The following is a 22,579-nucleotide window of genomic DNA, read 5'->3' as shown; positions in this document are numbered from 1 at the left end:
TATGTGTGGTCAAGGGCAGGACAATCCTAGCAAGCTTATGATAGGCCAGTTCTCATAAAGGATGCAATGGTTTATTTATCATACATGTGTCAGGCCTAGCTACGCTCAGACATGCCTGAATGCACTTATAATTCCCACAAATAATCACACACCGACCTTTCTCCTCATGGTTTGTATGAACCCATCCGAGCAGAGCTGTAATGAATATTGATTTATCCTACTCAAGTAGAAGTACTTTACTGAAATTTTACTCAAAAACAAGTACAAGTAAGTCATACATAAAATACTCTAGTACGCGTAAAAATGAGCTCAGTTGAATAGTACTCTAAAGAAAACACTTTACTTGAAGTTTTATACATAAAAGCTGACATTACGTTGTCATTATTATGACATGACACCTCATGAAGGCTGTCATTAAGTGTCGTTCGTTACTCTAACCTTAATCCTTCTTTACCCCAACTCAACTACAGTAACTTAAGTAGTTGTGCCCTATAGTCTGCACTTCTACATATACATGAAATACAACAATATCAGAATCAGAATTCCTTTGTTAATCCCAGGGGAAAATTGCTTTTGTTACAGCCACTTTATGAAAACTAAAATCACTAATGAAAGAATACAACGTTTAACGACGACGGAAGAAATAATTAACGTTAAGTAAGTGTGTAATTAAGTAAAAGACTGTTAAAAATAAGGATCAGATACACACACATTACTGTAGTAAAAATAATGTAAAACAGATAATACTACTACTACTAATAATAATACAAATATACAAATGATATACATATATTTCACAAATAATATGTAATAACCACATGTATTATCACATTTATCAGATATAATATGTAATAAACTGACCATTTCCAAGCAATAAGTGATAGATATCAGTCCCAACAAGATCTTCACTTTAAATCTCCTAGATTTTGTGACCAAATTTTATTTAATTAAGAGAAATATTATGTAATAATTTGAGGAAAATTGAAGGATTTTGTGATAATTTTGAGTTTTTTCAACTGTTCACGGTTGCAATCATGCGATAAAAGCATCGGGAAAACGGTGAGCCCCTGCAAAGATTGTCTAGGTTCCTTTACACAATGATTCATGTTTCCTGCGTCATTTTTACTTTGTCCTGCGGGCCGATTGGGATGCTCCAAAGGGCCGGATTTGGCCCCTGTATCCATAAAAGCAAGTCATTTACAGTAACTGAAGTACTTGTAATCCATTACTTTCACCTCTGCATCCAAGCACCCAAATGTTGGCTTGGTAAAGGAATATTCATTGTTATTGCTCTATAAGCCTGTTCACACTGTGCATGCCCGACCTGGGGGTTCACTCTCTTGATATTTCTAACCTAACGGCGTTTGTAATTTTATTCCAGAGATTTTTAGTAATTTAATAGTGTTTATATTATGATTATTACACATATTTGGACTCGAGGAGGTGACCAGGGTTTTCCACTGATGCCACATCCGAGCACTTTTAAAAACCAACGGAAGCAGCTCAGCAGCAGTATGGAAGCAGGGCAGTCACCTCGCTTCCACACAGGTGACCCCTGGTTGACAAAAACACAGGCTACCTGGGTGTCCAGGGGGCGGAATTTGGACTTTACCCGGGAATGATCCACATATTCGAGCACCGATGGGATTTTTGTTAAGCTATTATTTTAATTCAATTTACAAATTTGAAGGAAGTGCAACAACATTTTTTAGTTGATTGGTCACTGTTGAAAAGTCAGGTAAAAAGCTCATGTGCAGCAATAGCTTTAGCAGCTAACTCGGCATTTCTACCTTGAAGATTGATGCCACCGTTCCGCAAATTTTTTTCAAAGAATCAATGCTCCAACGGCAAAAAAAATGAATCTAAATCTCAGTCAGACTCGCTGTTTACGCCATCAGCTATGACGAGTTTATCCCTCTTGACCTCTGACCTCATGCGAGAGCGAGATTCCCGAGAGCGTGAAAAGGCTCACTGCGTTAACATTCATCTAATTAGCTTTTACAATCAATGGAAGCCGGTCCAAAACTCACATCTTTCTCTCACTTCTGCAATTAACGTCAGAAAGCCCTCTTCAGGCTTCCAACATTCATGCACTCGATGGTACTCCAACTTAAATATTAAATGTGAAAGACCAACACAATGTGTGGGAGACTCATAACGTGGAAGGACATTTATACAATTTTCCTTTTTAAATAGAAAACTGAAAAGTGTTGCGTGCAAAGGTATTCAGCCTCTTTAGAGCACAACCAGGTAGTAAATAGGGTCCACCTAATCCCAGCCCCCTTGAGTCCACATTTTATAGAGCCATTAGCTGCAATTACAGCTGCAAGTATTTTGGTATATGACTCAACCTTTAAACTTAGATTTTTTAAATGTGTTTTTATCGCCACAGTTTCCTATGTTCAATTTCCCTCAAAGGTTTTTTGCTTATTTCTCTATTTTAAAAATACTGTCTTGCTGTGTTACTAGGCTAAATCATTTATTCCTAAAGGCTGTTATGTAGATGAATGAGGAACAGATAAGATAGGATAGACAGGTCCTACAGTGGGGCATTATTTTTTGTTTTATTTTTTACGCTTTTTTTATTTATTTTTTTATTTTTTATTTTTTTTAAGCAGTAGAACCAGTAGTTTTAAGCACTGAAATTGTGTGTAAACTATATTAGCTTGTAAAACAATGTTTTTCAACCTTAGGGTTGGGACCCAATGTGGGGTCGTCTGGAAATAAAATGGGGTCTCCTAAAATGTCTTGAATTGGTAAAAATAAATAATAATAATAATAATAATAATAATAATAATAATAATAATAATAATAATAATAATAATAATAATAATAATAATAAAACATTTGCAATATTCTATTTTTACATTTCTGTAATTATTATTTTTCAATCTATACAATCACACACAATACATATCAAATCACTATATCCTATACTTAAACTTTTTCAAGTGTAAATCAATTTCAAATAAAATTCAGTATAAAAATATCTGAGGTGGCGCACTTGTTACTTTGTGCACTAATCCTGGATACTCTCTAATTGTAACACACTTACTCAAAAACCAATTCTAGGAAAAAAATGTCTCTGGGGTCGCCAGGCATTTGTAGTATCGAAAAAGGTTAGAAACCTCTTTTGTAAGGTATCAGAAAACTACATTATGAACCAGAAATGTTATCATAATGCATCTTAGGCAGGTTCAGGTCATTTTGTTATTCTGCAACATTTTAATCCGTGTTTTTCCATTAGAGCAGGAGGAAGACAAAGATAAATATTAAAGCCCCCCCCCCCTTTTTTTTTTTCACTTCCGATACAATATTGATCCAATGCAATCAGGAACTAACCGGACATAACTGAATCAAATTTCATAAAGATCAGTCAATTACGAACTGACATTATTTTTTTTTAATTTCTCCAATTATGAGAGATAAAAGGATTTTTTTTTTTTTTTTTTTTTTTTAAAACTAATCTCCTTCAGTAATTAAAAAAGTAACTAAACCTCTGGTTTTTGCTGACCTGCCACTGGGGTTAATTCAGAAAATGCATTTATTATGGGTGTGGCTCCTGGAGCAGTTAAAACACGCCCAGTCTGTACTATAAAATCTCCAATGAAAAATCTATGCTATGCTAACTAGCTACTCATTACTCAATATACCTCTCTTATCTCAATCCAATACTCACCACAGATTGTAGAGCCCACAGGCGCTAGGAGGGGCGGGGCTAACAGTGCTTGTTTGTGACACAAGATGGTCCAATGACATCACAGAATCTTGTTCTCAGCCAATAGCAACATTTTATTCTAATAGTCTGGTTTCAACTCATAGAGGGCAGTCACTTACATTTTTACAACAAAACATGCCAAATTGCAATACTTTGACTAAAATGTTGAAAGTTGAAAATCAGAAAAAAAAAATGGTTTTGTGGTTGAGTTACTCTTTAATCATCTTTTTCATGGCATACGGTCTGTATTTAGTTGTACTTTTGAGGAATCATACAAACAATCAAACAAATAAAAAAATAAACACTGCTGAACATATTACCTACTTGGTGGAGGTACTAAAAACTACACCCAGAGTGTCAAGTAAATATTCTTTTCTGTTTGTAAAAATATACAAAAGAAATCTTGTAAAACATGCTGATTTGCAGTTTTTTCCTTGTTGAGCGATTTTTCTTAAGGGACTTAGTCATAAAATAAAGATGAAAAACTTACATTCGCAAATGCTACAGGAGCTAAACATTGAAATCTTTCTTTTTAAATGGTGACACATTGTTGTTTGTGTTGAATAGAAAAGAAGACGTAGAGCCCACCACTAATAATTATTATCAGATGTATTCAATCAGCCCGTAATACTTGTCTGACGTCAGATGGATTCTGAAAATAAAAGAAGAGCTTTTTTTAGCCTGATCCATGGCCATTATAACAATCACAATACAAACACACACACACACAGGCTTTGTCCGTGTGACACCCATTAGAAAAGAGCAAGTCGCAGCCTTAATCATAACAGCCAAAGCACTGCCACGGTGACATCCACAATCATAGTGAGCAATACATCATGTGAAGGCTGCAGTAAGAAGCATTGCCACAGACTATCTTTGCAGCAGTCAGCCACTGAGCAGGTGAAGCAGCTTTTTGGGGCTTTACTCCCTAAATACAATACAAACACTTCTGTTCAAACAACTGCTGGAGATGGAAATCCATTATTCACTATGGTGATGCAAAGTAATGCGTTTTTGCTGCTCTGTGTGGATCTATGGGTGAGGGAAAGAGCAAAATATATCATGTCAGGCTGCATTTCGCAGAAGTGCACATAAATTGTATTGAGTATGGCAAAGGAAATACCACAACTCTTTGAATGAGAAAGAAATAACATACTTTTTCTTAGATGCATTGTCAAAAATATATAGAATTTCTCCACACAAGTTCCTTGGGTTACTGTTTTCAGTCCCTTTTTACAACTTAAATTTGGTTTCTAAATGTTAGCCTGTATTAATATATAATATATTGTGCATGTAGTAAATATTTGGTCATACTTTACTTGAAGTTCTATACATAAGGTTGACATTATTCTGTAATTATTTTGACATGACCCCTGTCACTAGCATGGATAAGGTGTCATAAAGGCTGTCATTAAGTGTCGTTTGTTACCCTAACCCTTTGTTAGCCTAATCCCTAACCTTACCTAATCCCACTAGATCCCTCCACCTGACCCAAATAATGCCAACATTGCTCCAAAGGTGTCATAATTTAGCGAACAACACCTTTATGACATCTTATTCATGCTAATGACAAATATTGACAGCGTAATGTCAGCCTTATATATAAAACTGCAAGTAAAGTGTCATCAAATGTGTTTTGTTTTCTCTCTTCAGGAGAACAAAGTCAATTTCCTGAAACAGTTTTCTGAATAAATGAAAACTTAACATTATTCATTATTCAAAAAGAAGAAAAAAGAACTTAATTAATTAAGTTTAATTAAATTAAAAGTTCATGATGTTTTACAGTTTAGTTTAATATGCTACAGTTTAAACTCCTACAAACATGATGTTTAAATAAAGTTGCACAATATGTGTGTCGTTTTGTGTTTTTACCTTAATCAGAACTAGAGCCTGTGTTTTACCTTTATATTGTGGTTTTTTTTTTTTTTTGCTAAATTATTCACGGAATGGCTAACAAAAGCAGTTTATAGTATCACTCATAGCATTATGTAAATCACAATACAATAGATGCTTCCCATTCACTGCACCATCTTCATATAGGAGGAGACGGACGAGCTGCGAGTTAAAGGATGTCAGGCTGTGGGCTGGAGAGCAGCTGCCAGTTTGTCTCTCTCCGTTAGTATCAACTAAAAGGCTTTAGCTGGTTCGTATCAGTCGACCAGTGAAAAAGAGAGACACTTTAGTTCAATGTGGCACAACACAAACAGGATGTTGAGAGCCACATATATTGAGATATATTACAGTATATATAGCATGTGTGTGTGCTGGAAAATATTGAGTTGATGTAATTATATTTTATATTAGAGGCATACGTGGGCATTTTTCTGCTGTGAAACACAATGGGCTGCATAAGGGGTTTTGATTAAACTGGTGACCTTTCTAACTAATGAATGCTGCGTACAACTGTTTACCCTCTGGCTGGTTTTGGACTGTCAATGATCTTTGTCTAATGATGAGGATTTTCAGTGGACACGCTGGATGGTTCAACGTTAACATTAATGATGAGGTTAAAAGGACCAATAACACATAGAGCTACAGCACCCATGTGACAAAATTATAGTTTCGTTTTTTACAAGTGAGCAAAAGCATTAATATATTTTGATATAATTTTTGTCAAGATTCAAGATTTTTATTTGTCGCATGCTCATACAGATGTGCAATGTAATGTTAAAGACTGTCCCGTAGGAGTTATATGAGTGCACTCTTTTTTATTTTTGCATTGTGTTGTTATTATTCTTAATATTTTTATTTATATTATTTATTTATTTTTTTTATTTTTTTTGCATAGTCATAGTTTAGTCGTTGTCACTGAAAGTGCAAGTCGACCTTAAAACCACTTGTTTTTAGCTCTCTATGGGTGGAAACTAGTAGAATTTTGCTATTAGCTGAGATTAGATTAGTGAGTCTTTTTAGATAAGTGATGTCACTAACTGTCACCGTTGGCCCCGCCCCTCCTATAAAAGATAGGAGGAGGGCCTAGGTTCCCTCCTCTCACAGCTAAGTGAGCATTGATTGACAGCTCCATGTGGAACTGTGCAGCGCAGTGGGGGTGGGGCTGCTGTGACTGGGCATGTCTTAGCTACTCGAGGAGTAACGCCCATAAACAAGGCAAATGGCAGGTCAGTAAAAACCTGGGGGTGTACTTACACTTTAAAAACAATGTAGTTGACAAAAACTATTAAGAAAATGTTTACTCAACAAAATGAACACTGCCAGCACGGAGCCAAAACCTTAAAACAACTAAGGTCCATGTGTTTGTCATCAGTAGCTTGGTTAAAAGAAGAGTAGAGTATTTTGATGCATAATAGGCTACCACTATTTTTTAATTAAATTTTCAATTGATTTACCAATGACACTTCAATAAAGAAAGTTAGTATACATAATGGACAGTATAGAACTCAACGCTGAGGTATAAGCTGGTAACCCAAAAAATGCCTTTATTATGCATGGAGCTCCTGGAGTAGTTAGGACACGCACAATCTGTACTATAAAATCTCCCACTAACAATCTATGCTATGCTAACTAGCTACTCAATACTCACCATAAGTAGCTCTCTATTCACAATTATCTCCATTCAACCGAATCCACAGGTACTGGTTTTTATAGAAGAGGCGGAGCCAGAGCCAACAGTGATTTTTCTCGATGTGAGAATCCATCCAAATGTTGCAAAACTACCTTTTTCAGCCATTGGCAAACTTTGATTGTATTAACCAAGTTTCAACCCATAAAGGGCAGTCACTCTTTCATTTTTACAACAAAATTTGCCAAATTAAAAAAAAAAAAAATTGTCGAGAGTTGGACAAAAATCAATCAAAAATACTTCTTCATATCAAACACATTTGTTTTACAGCAGAAAAACAATTAGGTGAGTGAATATGAGCACATTAGCACGTTGACACTGAAGAAGCTGTTATCCTAATTGTAAAATTTTAATGCTCGACTCACAGCAGATCCACCACGGCAGCCGCTGATGGCTCAGTCAAAGGATTTTATGTCATGTCTTCATCCTAATGACAATTTAATACACGGAGGGGCAAATTCACTAAGATCTGAAATAAAGGGTGGTAATTCAGTTGCTTCCCTAAACCTTTTAGTGACACAGTTTCCTCACCTGCTGCGCATAATTCACTAAGATTGCAGCAATGATTAGTGCACGAGCAGAACTGGTGCAGACTGCCTATTTAAATGAGCGATTTGCTCGTTTAATGTGGAGACGTCAGTGCGCACAAGCTCACTGATATTTGAGGAAGTTAAATTGGAGGCAGATGGACTTCTCTGTCTGCTGCACAAACATGTAATAATGTTGAAAGATAAATAAATAAACAAAAAAAAATGTTTAAAAAATAAAAAACAAATTAAAAAATAACTTAAAAATCTAATGATCTTTTTTTCCCCTGATTTAATGTGGGTGCTTCGTGTTAACATTGTTTTGATCAGTCCATGAAAAATAGGCAGATTTGGACAGAAACCAATATTGATCTGAGTTATTGCAGCAAGTATGTCAATCAGTCTGCATTCTTTGAAGATGATCTACTGACCATAATCCAGTAGGTCTGAGCAGCGCTGTGTCACGCACACTCATATGTGACCATTATGCCATCACTGCGTAAATTACGCATCTGATCAGCTGATTCTGGGCTGACAGTTTTTTTCTCTCTCTTTCTCTCACACAGACACACACACAATTGGAGCATTTTTCATCTCCGCTGTGTTTTCAACTCCATGTGTGTTTGCACTTGCTTGTCAGTTGTAGTATTTTCTAGTACTAAAACAATCATTGCAAACAGTTCCAGATCTCATGAATCACATTGCGTCCCCTGCATTAATTTATTTGCATTTCCTATGCATATTCATCTGAGGGACACGCACTAAATGGATTGGGTAGTGCAGCAGTAGTGTACTCCTGATTCCCTGGGCTTTGTGCTCCTTATTAGCATGTGGAGTGATGTTTGCTCGTGTTTTTATACCACTAAACTTTTATGATTCACTAATATTTGAAATAAAGGGTGGTAAACTAGTTGCTTCCTCAAATCGTTTGTGACGCAGTTTCCTCACCTGCTGCGAGAAATTCACTAGGACTACAGCAATGATTAGTGCACATGCAGAAGTGGTGCAGACCACCCTATTTAAATTAGCGTTTTGTACATGTTATGTTGAAAAATAAATTTGAAGCAGCAGAATTGCAGGTGTTAGTAGAGGAAGCTAATAAAAAATGGATGATTTACAGCAAAGACATAGATAGATAGATAGATAGATAGATAGATAGATAGATAGATAGATAGATAGATAGATAGATAGATAGATAGATAGATAGATAGATAGATAGATAGACAGAAAAATAGATAGAAAAATAGATAAAGAGATTCTTTATTCATCCCGCAGTGGGGAAATGTGCATGGATGTGAGTGAATGGGCTGCATGCATGCTGCTGATGTGCGTGAGTCTATGTGAGAGGGATGTGTGCGTACCTATGGGTAGAGTCCGACACTGCGACCGGGACAGGTAGCGAGGTTATGTTTATAGTGCAGCCAGATAATAAAGTGCAGCTCTACAACAACTAAACGGCCTGTTCTTCCTACATGGTACCATCTTTAATAAGCGTACGGGAATGATCCCCGGAGGAGACGCAGCCTCCGGCCATGGAGAGTGCTGATATCTCCGCTGTGTCCCCCCAGCCACGATGTCACTGCTGCCATCACTGCGCAAAAAGCTTTGACAGTTACCACCTGTTTGTGGGCCGTGCTAAATCTATATAGAAAAACAGAGGCAGCGATGAAGTCCAGATTTGATGAATTGCATTGCGTCCCCTGCATTAATTTATTTGCATGTATTCCCATTTTTATGTTCGCCTTGTGAGCTCCGCCTACTATACATATTCATCAGAGGGAAACGAAGTGCATTTATACGGCTTATTAGCTCGTGGAGTGACGTTTGCACACGTTTTAATACCCCTATACCTTTAGTGAATCTGCCCCTCAGACAGCTCAGCAGTGAAAATAAACCTCCATAAAAATTATGTCTTTTTCTGAAAAACTGGGGACTCTATGATGACTACAATGGATTCATTTGTTTTGTTTATTGATCCGCTCATGTTGTGTTCATGCTGTAGGGTTTGGCAGATGCTTGAGTCCAGGCTCGTGATGTGGTGGGTATCCATCCATCTGAGGACCCCTCAAAGGATCCTGGTTTATATTTGGAGCCGATACTAAACTCGTGGCATTATCTAGAAGTGACCTGATTTGATTTATATCTCATTAATCTCCCCCCTTCTCCCTCGTTGTTTCTCTCCGCCATAAAAAACGTCCCTCCTTTGTCAGGAATATACTTCTCACTCGACAATCTCTCATCATCATCCTCCCCCTCCCCCCCTTTCTGCCATGCAGAGTAAAAGCCGGGGTATCAGTCAGTCTCTCTCCACTGAGAAGTTCAGAATCAGCAGGCGTTCAAGCATTACCTGAGTGTGGGAAGCCTGAGGCATGTTCCCTCATGCTATCTTCTTCACCTTTTGGAATAAAGCCACAGGTGTGTTTGTGATGACTGACAACATTCTTCTTGACCTGCGTATAAAAAGAGGAATTGTTCTGTGTTTAAGGCCCAGTAGTGATGTAACCAGGAGTCTCTTTCAGGGCTTTTGCCCAACTCAAATTTGCTGTATCTGTTAAATAATTCAAGACTTTTTGGTTGATTTACAATGCAAAAATATGTTTCAGACTTGTGAATTACACTACTTGTGAAAACAGCCAAGGCTATGAAGCAGTGAGAAGTGCTGTGCAATGCAGCGTGCGTGTGTGTGTGTGTGCGTGCGTGTGCGCGTGATTTCTACTCAAATTTGTATAAATAACATCAAGGTGTTGCTTCTTATTCCCAGTTCGACATAGAAACATAAATGCTGTCTGTCCAAAAAAGCCACTAAATAATTTGTTTGTTGAACATGACTTATTGTGATTAATGACAGAACAAACATAAAATGACTGTTCTTATCATCTGCATATACGGTTCTTTTATTTTATTGAACATCTTTATTGAATGGGCCCAAGATGATGGGTTTGTAGATTGAGCAGATTGAGTTCTGAAGTAACTCAAGGTGGTAAATACTATGTATTAGCATTTCCGTGTTAGCCTGAGAGAATTTGGCGATATTCTTATGATGGTAAAGTCAGAGGTGGGAACAAGTCACTGCTTCTCGAGTTTCAAGTAAGTCTCAAGTCATGTCACTTAAAGCTGATTTCCGGAGTTTCTGAGAGAATGTCTCGATGTCCCGCCCTCAACACCTCTACTTCCTCCCCTGCCTCTACCAGTCCACCAGAAACTACGCCTCTATGTTGCAAAACATAACAAAGTCACATAACTACAAAAACAAAATATTTATTGTTAGAGTACCACAACTTTTGAGTAAACATGTTTATTACCTGTCCATGAGAAATGTCGCCAAATCCTGGTTCGTTCTGAGTCCTTTTAAGAGCAGAAGTCTCTCCACCTTTGAAAAGCAGCTCCAAGATAAATTATGTTGCGGTCATGAAGACTTTTATCCACCAGCTTTGAACCCGGATTTTTCTTTTTTTTTTAGTAGAAGCGTTATACGTTGGCAATCGTGGAATGTGTGTTATACCTGTTTGAGACGTGCGGCCTTGTTTCCGTACACAGTTTACGCAGCACGTGCATTCACTTTGATTGACAGTCTCGTTCCAGGAAGTCTAAACCTATTGGCGATAGTTTCCATTTGTATAGGGGTCTATAGGACAAAGGAGGGACTTATATACAGCAATGTATATGAATGACCACCAGCAGTAGACCATAGTAAAACACTAGTTAGGTATGTTTTTGCATTTCAAAAGAATCATACATAAACATAGATTTCTCAGGAACTCCGGATAGAAGCTTTAAGTCCGGAGTCAAGTTCCAAGTCAAGACAGTCAAGTCAAAAGTCCTCAACTTTAGTTTACAAGTCTTAACAACTCATGAGTACATAATGTACCACAGGTAGTGCCATTTTACAGAGCAAGTTCAACTGATATAAATAGTAAATTATTTGAAAAGATTATATATTTGTCAAATAAAAGTGATACAATTTAACATAATGCTTTTAGAAAAAAATCAATTCAGCATCTTTTTTAGATTTTAACATTTTCACAGTTCCTCTGTTGAACAAAGTCAAACAAAGTAGAACAAGGTATATTTTTTCCAAATCAATTATTAATTATGGTATTATCTTTAAATCCAAAGGGTTTCACTCTTGGAATCATTTTTCTCTACTGGTGCGCGCACGTCTCAGCCCAGTTTGACGTTTTCAGCTGCTTCCCGATTGGCTGTCAGTTTGTTTAAAGGTGGACCTGTCAATCAAAGTCCAGTTTGCCTTTGGATGGTATATTTTGTAATAGAAGGGTAGGAATAACTCAAGTCTTCCCGAGTCAATAGGTTCAAGTGAGAGTTAAGTCATGAGTCATTTGTTTTCAAGTCGAGTTGCAAGTCCTTCTTGGTTTTGTCAAGTCGAGTCTAAAGTCATCAAATTTGTGACTCGAGTCCACACTTCTGTTTTAGTTTCTTCTATTAAAATATACTTAAAATAGAAAGCATTGCCAATATTTTTTAATTGTTTCATTGGTTCCAGTGAGAATTTCATAATTATGATTAGTGTTTTCTGGAACATTAACTAAAGCGTCAGTTTTGTTCTTTTTGAGATGTAAGGAATGTTTTCAATCTCAAATTTGACATTTAAATCCTACTACCCATGTGTCATCAGGAGACATGCAAAGCACAGTAATATTAGCCTGATTACAAAAACTGTCTCTCCTGATGAAAATAGTCTGACCTAAAATTGGATCTTGGAGAACACCACAATTGATTTTTTGCAACTTTAAGAAGCATATATCCTAACATGCCCATGGCACTTTGATAAGAGATCAAAGTCAAATCAGTGGCAGAAAGGCAATGCAGTAGAAATGATTTGTTGACTGTACCAAACCCAAGTCCATATATACAGTAGTCTAGCTGAGATTACATACAGAGAGACATAGTCAAAAGTTTTGATTTGCTGAATCAATCAATCAATCTATTACAGAATAGAAAAATGAATCATCAACAATATCAAGTCAATAGGAGAACAGACACTCATCTAATACACAGCTGTGGATGTCAGGGCCGGCTCACTCCTGGGCGTCAAACATAGTTTTCTCAGCATTTTTATTCTATGTTATCTATTGTTTCTTCTCCCCTGGCTGGCACATGGCTGGTACATGTGTCTTCTTTTGGTCAAATATGAGCTCAATAAATATAAAGACATACACAAATTATATAGGTCAAAGCACAGTTTTCAAAAGTTTAAATCTGACAGTATTCTTTTAATTAGAAGATGTTTTACATTTAGAAATCAAACGATCATCTTATTGTAGTTATTTAAAGTTGACAATTACTGTTGATTTAAAGCAATATAAATTATCTACAAGATTATTTATGTATTCATTATTTATCATTTAGGGGTCTGTTGTGTCTGCTTATATGATTTATTTGGTATATGTATATGAGTTGTTTAATGTGTATTAAGTTTATATTTAAAAGATAATTATTTTTATTTGATAACTATTTACATTTTGTGCATTTTGTTCAAACTCTCTTTTTTAGTCTTAATCTGAGTGTCCGAGTTATTTATATGTGATTTGTCTCTTTGCTTACATACTTGCTAGTGTTATTATTATTATTATTATTATTATTATTATTATTATTATTATTATTATTATTATTATTATTATTATTATTATTATTATTATTATTATTGTTAGATTTAGATTAAGTTGAAATCAGATGTTCTAATACCGTTTGTTCCAAAAAATAGGCTTTGAGAAAGTTGACCTGAATTTTTTTATGAATAAAATTATTGAATATAAAGACATGTAATTATAATATGTTAAAAAGAAACCATGAATGATAATCAATTTTAACAGTGTATCATAAAATACTTATTGTTATGTTATTAGTATGCTAATATATTTTCATAATGACCATGTAGAAATGACACGGTATCATGTAAACATTACAACAGTATTTTTTTCTCTCTCTTTTTATGACCAAGAACCTCAATATGACATGCTTTCTCACATTTCACAGCCATTACCACACAGGAAGGATTGTCCATACCATTATCGAGGACAGGGGGTGTCAAACTCATTTCAATTCAGGAGCCAAATACAAACCAGTTTAATCTCAAGTGGGCCGCAGATTAAAGGCAGGGAAAACGAGTAATTTCCACATTTCTGTACTCTAGTTTGCACTTCAAAGTATGAATGATATGTACTGTATGTATGTCACTTACAATATCAAATCAATGAGTGAAAAATATCAGTCCATGCAGGGTCTTCACTTAAATTTCCTGGATTTTGTGACTAATTTGTATTTGATTTGGGGAAGTGCTGAGATTTCGAGAACTGGAATATTTGTTAAAATACACAATGAGTCATGTTCTCTGCCATTTTGACTTTCTCCTGTGGGCTGAGTGAGATGCTCTAAAGGACACAGTTGTCTAGCAACACCATCAGTAAAGTTGTTTTATTGTTTGTATCTTGAGTTCTAGTTTGGATACTCTAATTGCTAAGATTGTTGCTTGTTGAAATTGAATCCCAAACAATTTAAAGCTAGGGTAGGCGATTTTCTCCAGATACACTTTTTACATTTTTGGTTGAAATTGTCTTTATGTTCTGACAGAAATTAAGATCTTTTGTGCTCTGAAAAAAGGAACAAAGAAAATTTGTCAACTGTAGCAGCTGTAAATCTGTAATAACTTCGACCAATGAAAAAAAAAACATTTTTTTTAACCAATCCCATCTCCCTGTTTCCCTGTAAAAGCGGATCCATCGGAGTGGCTACATTCAAAATCATGCTAGCTTTTGAAAATTGCCTACCCTACCTTTAAGTTATTGTGACACATCAAAAATGAGACAGCGCCACATTTTTCACTCATTTTATTTGTCACTATTATAAATTAGGAATAATACATTTAATTTGATTGTAGTTTCATAAAAGTTCATTAAAGAAGAAAAAAAAAACACAAACTATGATTTGTTATTGATAGAGAATGGAAGTGTGCTACAATGAAACTCATTCTTTAAGTTTTCAGTGAATGAGGATTTGTCAATCTAAGACTGATTTAGATTTCCCTCATCAGACCAAAAGTATGCTTTTTAAGTTATAAAAGGAGTGAATGCTTGTGTACTGAATAGTGCTATACTGTGTGTTTGCAGCTTCAATGGATTTGCAATCCAGCTGCACGATGCACTGCTGAGTATGCAGAGTTTGTCTTAAGTAGACAGGTGGAATAATACATTGGTAGTGCAAATAATCCCCAGAGTGTGTCTGATATATGGGCTCAAGACAAGATATCGACAAAATTGTCATAGTTCACTTTGAAAAGTTAACGATCAACAGTGAAACTCTTTGTGTGTCTTTGTCTCAATTTTCCTTAAAATGTTCTCTTTCTTCACATTTTTTATTTATTTTTTCCTTCTTTTACATCTGCAGTAGTTTTTCACCAACTACTCCTAAACCTTCAAACGGGTGGTAACTCTCAGCTGTCTCTTTGCAGTTGCAACCTGCTTCTCTTTGTGTTCTCTATTGATTTTCTTGAGATGTTCTTCACTCTCTTTTCACATTCCGAACACGTCCAGGTCAGGTAGCTTGGAGACTTAATAAATGTTTCTGTTTAGCTCTGGTTAACAACGATGACTCACTTCTGACCCGTCTGCAGTGTTTCTCGTTTTTTAAAACTAAAATACATATTTCACATTGAACATTAACTAAGTTATTTGCCGTGCTGATTGCTGGTGTTATATTTTGAACATGTCAGCTTTGAACTCTGTGTTTACTGTATATGCTTTGAGTTTAAACATGTGTGTGTGTGTCTTTGTTTTGTTTTAGATCAACTACACTGCTTTTAGAAATGAGATACAGAGAAACTACAAATGCACAATTCCCTGCTTTACTTGTGCTGAAACGTCCTTAGAAAAGATTAGCACAAGGCTCAGCAGCTCTTTTACCATTGATGTGTGACTGTGGCTAACATTATTTAATGCTATAGAACAAACAAAAGGGAATTGGCGGCCCAGGGGTCTAATTTGGTCTGGCCCCCAAAGAAAACGCACAAAAATGATCCAAAGTTACACAAAATGTACTCCAAAAACACACACACAACAAAAACAACACATATCATATATACACATAGATAAATGATACAAAATCACAATAAGAATACACAAAATGACCACACAAGACAACAGAAATGTATCACAACGTACGAAACCAACAACAAAAACAAACGGAATGACAATACAAATGCACAAGATGATTACAAAAACACACAAAATGAGAGAAAATGCACAAAATATCACGACAATACACAAATTATCTACATGATACTAAACAAATGTGCAATACCCAAACCTTTGGATCTTTATTATATTTTTATTTGGTAATTAAATGTTTTTCTAAAAAATTATATAATTAATGTATTGTAAGCCCCCACTGTGATAAATGTTGCCCTTCCCTGCTATAGAACTACTTATGTCAAGTTATGATGTTAAAAACTTAGTTGTAATTGTACAGTAAAGAACACTTCATGCATGAAATGTACTTCTTTATTGTCTTTCTCAACATATACATCATTAACTATGAGCTAAAAGCATACACTACAGACAATAATAAATCGTAGTGAAGAGAAAATGTATCTTCCTACAGTATTCATAAAAAAAGTTCCACAAGCAAATTCTTGGTCACATTTCAGCAGGCATGTTTGACGTTCCAGTCGCCCACATGCCTTCAAGGAACCGTGGGCTGTAATCAGATGTTTCCAGATATCTGGACTCGATTGAAGGAATGGTGGGCGGCACGCATCCTTATTATTTATGGTTCTCCAGTCACAAATATAAATCATAGAACACAGCAGTCATAGCTGCTTTTCTTCCCCTTATTCCGTCTCCCGCAGAGACTATGCACAGTAGTTGCGAGTTTTGTATTTCTGCTTTTTGTGACTAAAATTGAGTCAGGGTGAAAACGTTGAAATAACTTGATCCCTCAAATGTTGTGTGGGTATTTTTGTATAAGAAAAACACCTCAAAATCTCATTTCTGATAAGAGTTATTAAGTAGGTAATATTTTCACCAGCGTCTATTCATTTATTTGTTTGTTTGTCTGTTAGTAGGATTACATCAAAAACAGATTTTGACAAAACGTAACCAAAGATAGATCGTACACATTAGAAGATTCCATTACATTTTGGAAGGGATCCGGGTAAATATACTGATTCTGGTTCAGTTTCAAAGGTCAAAAACCCTAATCTCTCATCATTGGCTAAATTTCAAAAATGTTTATCTCAGTTTGTAATCTATAGTCCAATATTTATTAATTACAGTTATGTTGGATTGGTTCCTCAGTTACCCATTTTTCCCAAAAAATACTACTGTATCATTATTAATAAGGATTTTTTTTTTTTTTAAGTGTGGAAAATCATGGTGCCATGATCAAAATTACTGAAACAAAAAAAACTTCCAATATCTGGCAAAGAGGATATTTGACAAAGGTTTTTACATTTCTGTTTTATTCATTTTTTTTTTTAATCTTATGTAGTTATTTTTTTTGGTATTACCTACGTACATGTTTTTTCCTTTAATGATGTATAAAATCTAACAAATCTTGTGTCTTTCTTTCGTTGCAGTGGACCCTGAACCTCTCTCCAAAGAGCGGACGACCAGTCGATGAATTATGAATGTTCAACAATATGACCTCCTCTCAGCAGCAGCAGATGATGCGAGGTCCTAGGTGGAACCGGGCCTTGAGCGACCCTTTGTTTGTTCTGCTTCTGGCCCTCCAGCTGCTGGTGGTGGCTGGACTGGTTCGTGCTCAGACGTGTCCTTCGGTCTGCTCGTGCAGTAACCAGTTCAGTAAAGTCATCTGCACGCGCAGGGGACTTCGGGAGGTTCCTGATGGCATCTCGACAAATACACGCTACCTAAATCTTCAAGAAAACCTCATCCAAGTTATAAAAGTGGACAGCTTTAAGCACTTAAGACATTTAGAGATTCTGCAGCTAAGCAAAAACCACATACGCAAAATAGAGCTTGGAGCCTTCAATGGACTGGCAAGTCTCAATACATTGGAGCTTTTTGATAACCGACTCACTACTATACCAAATGGGGCTTTTGAGTACCTCTCCAAACTAAAAGAGCTTTGGCTTAGAAATAACCCCATTGAGAGCATTACTTCATATGCTTTCAATCGAGTCCCTTCACTGAGGAGGTTGGACCTTGGGGAGCTTAAACGGCTCTCTTACATATCTGAGGGGGCCTTTGAAGGTCTGAGCAATCTGCGCTACTTAAATCTTGGAATGTGCAATTTAAAGGAAATTCCCAATCTTATTCCCTTGGTGAAACTGGATGAACTAGAGATGTCAGGAAACCAGCTATCTGTCATCCGACCTGGTTCATTTAAAGGGCTCATCCACTTGCAGAAGTTATGGATGATGCACGCCCAGCTCCAGATCATAGAAAGGAACTCCTTTGATGACCTTCAGTCACTGGTTGAGCTTAATTTAGCCCACAATAACCTTACCCTTTTGCCCCATGATCTATTCACACCTTTACATCACCTGGAGAGGGTGCATTTGCATCATAACCCATGGAATTGTAACTGTGATATCCTCTGGCTGAGCTGGTGGCTGAAGGAGATGGTACCAGCAAACACCAGCTGCTGTGCTCGCTGCAGCTCACCGGCCAATCACAGAGGACGATACATCGGTGAGCTGGATCAGAATTACTTTCACTGTTATGCTCCTGTTATTGTGGAGCCTCCAGCAGACTTAAACGTGACAGAGGGAAGCGCTGCGGAGCTGAAATGCAGAGCCAGCTCCCTGACCTCAGTGAGCTGGATTACACCCAATGGCTCCATCATGACTCACGGTGCATACAAGATAAGAATATCGGTCCTCAACGACGGTACACTGAACTTCACCAATGTTACCATGCAGGACACTGGCACATATACCTGTATGGTGAGTAACTCTGCAGGTAACACAACAGCATCAGCCACACTCAACGTGTCCTCAACTGAGAACAGCAGTTTCAGCTATTTCACAACAGTGACAGTAGAGACGATAGAAACGCCACACAACGAAGGATTCACCACCACCGTACAGCAGAAGGTGGGGCCCACGGCTGCTGCTGGCGTTTGGGAGTTCATTTCACCCGCTTCTACAACAACCACCACAATCCGAACCCCACCTTCTACCCGCGCTACTGAGAAAACCTACACCATCCCCGTGACAGAGCTGGGTGAGGACGGAACACTGACAGGCCTGGATGAGGTGATGAAGACCACCAAGATCATTATTGGCTGCTTCGTCGCAATCACGCTCATGGCCGCTGTCATGTTGATAATCTTCTACAAAATGCGCAAGCAGCACCACCAGCAGAACCACCACGCCCCCACACGCACCATCGAGATCATCAACGTGGATGAGGACTGTGTGACGGGAGGCCCGGGCATAGACAGCCATCTGACTCTGCCTCCGCTGGAGCATGAGCACCTGAACCACTACAACACATACAAGGCTGCGTACAACCATGCTTCCACCATGAACTCCTTACACAGCTCAGCACATGAACCCTTGTTAATCCGGGCCACGTCGAAAGACAATGTACAAGAGACACAAATCTGACACTTGAGTGAGAGGAAAAAAAAATGATGGAATTTTACAGTTGCTTTACTGACAGGACATCACTGACAATTGGTTGTGTGGACTTTGTCTCAAACGCAGTTACAAACTTGTGTGTTAGTCACATCAGTGGCTGGTGATATTAATTCAATGAACTTTGGGAATTACATTATGTCTACTGTTTCAAGAAGTGTCTTTACAATACAGAAGTTATTTATTTATCAAAAAAATATTGTGGTTAAATCAAGAAAAAAATGTGTTCTGCAATTAATTTTTTTTGGGCACTTGTTTTTTTTCTCATCTTTTTACAAGTTTCCTTTACTAAATGCAATGAAGCCCAGTCGACATCTGTCCAAATGGAAAAAAAAAAAAAAAAAAAAAAATCCTTTTATTCTTTCTTACTTTAAATAATCAGTTGAAATAGTGAACTTCCCTTCCACATATTTCAAAGAACTCCAGGGCACATTAAAAATGTTGTCCAGCTGTGGAATAAATGATTCAATTGTTCCATGACCATCTGCATCTGAAATATCTGAGAAATGATAGAATAGATTATTTAGATGTCTGCAGTCTTTGGTAATGTCCACGCTCATTATCATTTATTTTAATTAAGTTCTACCAGTCTACTTTTGTGTCTTTAAAGGGTGTGCAGTATAAAAAATGCTCTTAATGTCTGACAGATGTCCTCATTTCTCTCTATTGAAATCGTACCAAATTCAACACTAATCAGTTTTTTTGGACATGAAAACAATGTCCTCAAATGTAGATGAATTGCAAGGCTTTGGCAAAACTTCCCTTCCTCCAAACGCTCCAACTGCATCATGTTCTCACATTTGCCTCACTGTTCTCTGTACTTTTGCATCCAACGAATGCTTTGAAGCCACCTTTTTTTCCTCTGTTGGGACCCCTTTACCAGCAGCACATCATCAGCAGCGCAGCGGGAGTACCGTCAGAAGCTGACTGATGAGCTGAAGAAAGAGCTTAAACCCTTTATACAGCTGTCTGAACACATTGCCTCTCATCTGTGTGCCACATTTCCACATGGGCAGTGACTGGCAACCCCAGATTCACACCTTGGCCCCCCTCTGCCAACCACAGGACTTGGCCCTAAATGGTAGAAGACATATGCTGTGGGGATGGAGCTTCAACCAGATGTTTGCATTGCACCTGCCTCTCACCCCTCTGCTCGAATGACAACTTAATTTACATTTTAATTGATGTGCTCATGGGGCTTTAGTTGGACGCAGCTTTGCAGGCGCCAATACTTTGGGAATCATTACAAAGAGCCCACTGTGATAAATGGCCCCAGGTGCCATAAGTGCAGTGGTTAGGAAGGCATTTGGCAGATGTAGCTAGATTTAATTTTAGCATGTATGTTAATTTTTTTTTTTTTAAAGACAAATCTACTCAATATTCAGCCCACTGTTAACTCAGGTTCGTGTTATATTTAGATGTTAAGGTGCTTTTATAATTCATTTGTTGATGCAGTGTATATACATCAACATAAAACCTGAATTTGTAACTCAAACTGCTGCAAGAGTTGTTAAACAGAGTTCTGGTAATAGCCAAACGTGGTTTTCACAAATGTACACATTTTATCAAATACTAAAGTAGATTATATTATTATTACTACCAGAACAAATATAAGAATATTGAAAAATACTTTGGTTGGTGCGGATAATGTACTGTATATGAGGGAATAAAATGACTTTTGCAGAAATGTAGCCTTAAACTGAGTTTGCCCTTAATCTCAACAAATTTACAGACAATTAAGTTTGTTTTTTCATTAGGAATATTTTAGGAAATACATGTTTTTACACCCCCTCAAAAAATAACTTATAGTCACTGATAGGGCTGGGCGATATGGACCGAAACATCAATATTTTTTTTCTCAAAATGGCAATATACAATATAAATCTCAATATTTTTACCTCAATAAAATCTTACCAGAAAGACAATTCTGGGTTGAATTTGCTAATGAAAAATGCCACACAGACACATTTATTAACAAACAGCTGTACAATATGTGCTACGTTTGGCTTCTTCTCTAAGGGACAGCACGTGTGAGTGAGTTCTGTAGTGTGGCTTGTTTAGGGAAAAGGTCTGCATGAAAATCATCTAAATGTGATTTTCATGCTGTTCTGAGAAGAATCAAAGGTAGCCATTGCTATAATAAGCTATAAAATAAAAATAATTAAAAAAAACAAAACAAAAACTATATATATGATGTTGTCATTTTCTATATTGTCAAAATAGACAACTTGATATATTTTGAATCTTGATATACTGCCTAGGTCTAGTCACTGATTGACTTCATTATAACATCTCGGCCCCAAGTTAGTGTCTTCATTATACTTTGTTATACTTCTGTTTGCCAAGTGTATGAAAGACAAGATAGCTGTAACAACGTAGAACTCTGCCCTATAAAATCTGAGTTTAAATTAAGTACATTTACTTACTTTATTTCTGAAATAATAAACAGTATTTACCATTAAGTCCAATCAGTTAAAATACTGAATAATAATTGCTTTTCTGTTTCTGCTGAAACTTTTCTGTTTCCATTGTCTATTATACAGTACACGTATGTATTTATTTTTTTTTATTTTTATAATCTCATGATCAATGCAAATTCAAGGACATACTGTTTTTACACCTTTTAAAGATACTCCCAGATACGTTCTGATCTACTCTGTAAATGCAAGGTAAAACAAATCAACATTGAAAGGCCTTTTTAATGTTCACTCATCATTTATTAATTGCACCTCTGTTGCATAATTGTAAACCATTGAATGTGTGTATCATTGCTGTGTTTTGAATATGCTGCTGTGAGATGTGGAACATAGGTCTTCATTTTAAAGCCCAGAGGCATTCCAGAGTTTTCTTTCAGTTAGAGATTAAATTGTCTGAAAATGTAAATGGTAGGTTTGTTACACTTCTGTCAAGCTGTCTCATATGTACGTAAGGTATCCTGAATATTTTCACATGATTCCGTTTTGTTATGTTGTTGTTTTTTTTTTTTTCTTTCTTTCTTTCTTTTTGAGAGGGAATGTTGTTCTACTAGTAGATTTATATAAAAACACATTTTGGGAATAAAATGAAATAAAAACATTTATTTTTTGTTTTCAATTTTCATGTGCCAACAACCTGTTCTACAAGTGGAGAAAAAAAAG

The 22,579-nt window shown here is 36.6% G+C and overlaps 1 protein-coding gene across 1 annotated transcript in view; it reads left to right on the top strand.

Moving 5' to 3' along the window:
- The window catches only part of LOC114464697 (leucine-rich repeat-containing protein 4C-like), an 80,282-nt gene extending 57,933 nt beyond the window's left edge, over positions 1-22,349 (top strand). The window contains exon 2 of the mRNA XM_028449167.1: positions 17,415-22,349. Coding sequence (XP_028304968.1) covers positions 17,466-19,412 — 1,947 coding nt within the window. The 5' untranslated portion in view covers positions 17,415-17,465 and the 3' untranslated portion in view covers positions 19,413-22,349. The remainder of the gene's footprint in view (positions 1-17,414) is intronic.
- The last annotated feature ends 230 nt before the right edge of the window (positions 22,350-22,579 follow it).

Source organism: Gouania willdenowi, chromosome 6, assembly GCF_900634775.1.
Source record: "Gouania willdenowi chromosome 6, fGouWil2.1, whole genome shotgun sequence".
NCBI classification, from domain to species: Eukaryota; Metazoa; Chordata; class Actinopteri; order Blenniiformes; family Gobiesocidae; genus Gouania; species Gouania willdenowi.
This window is presented reverse-complemented; position numbering and strand designations above follow the sequence as displayed.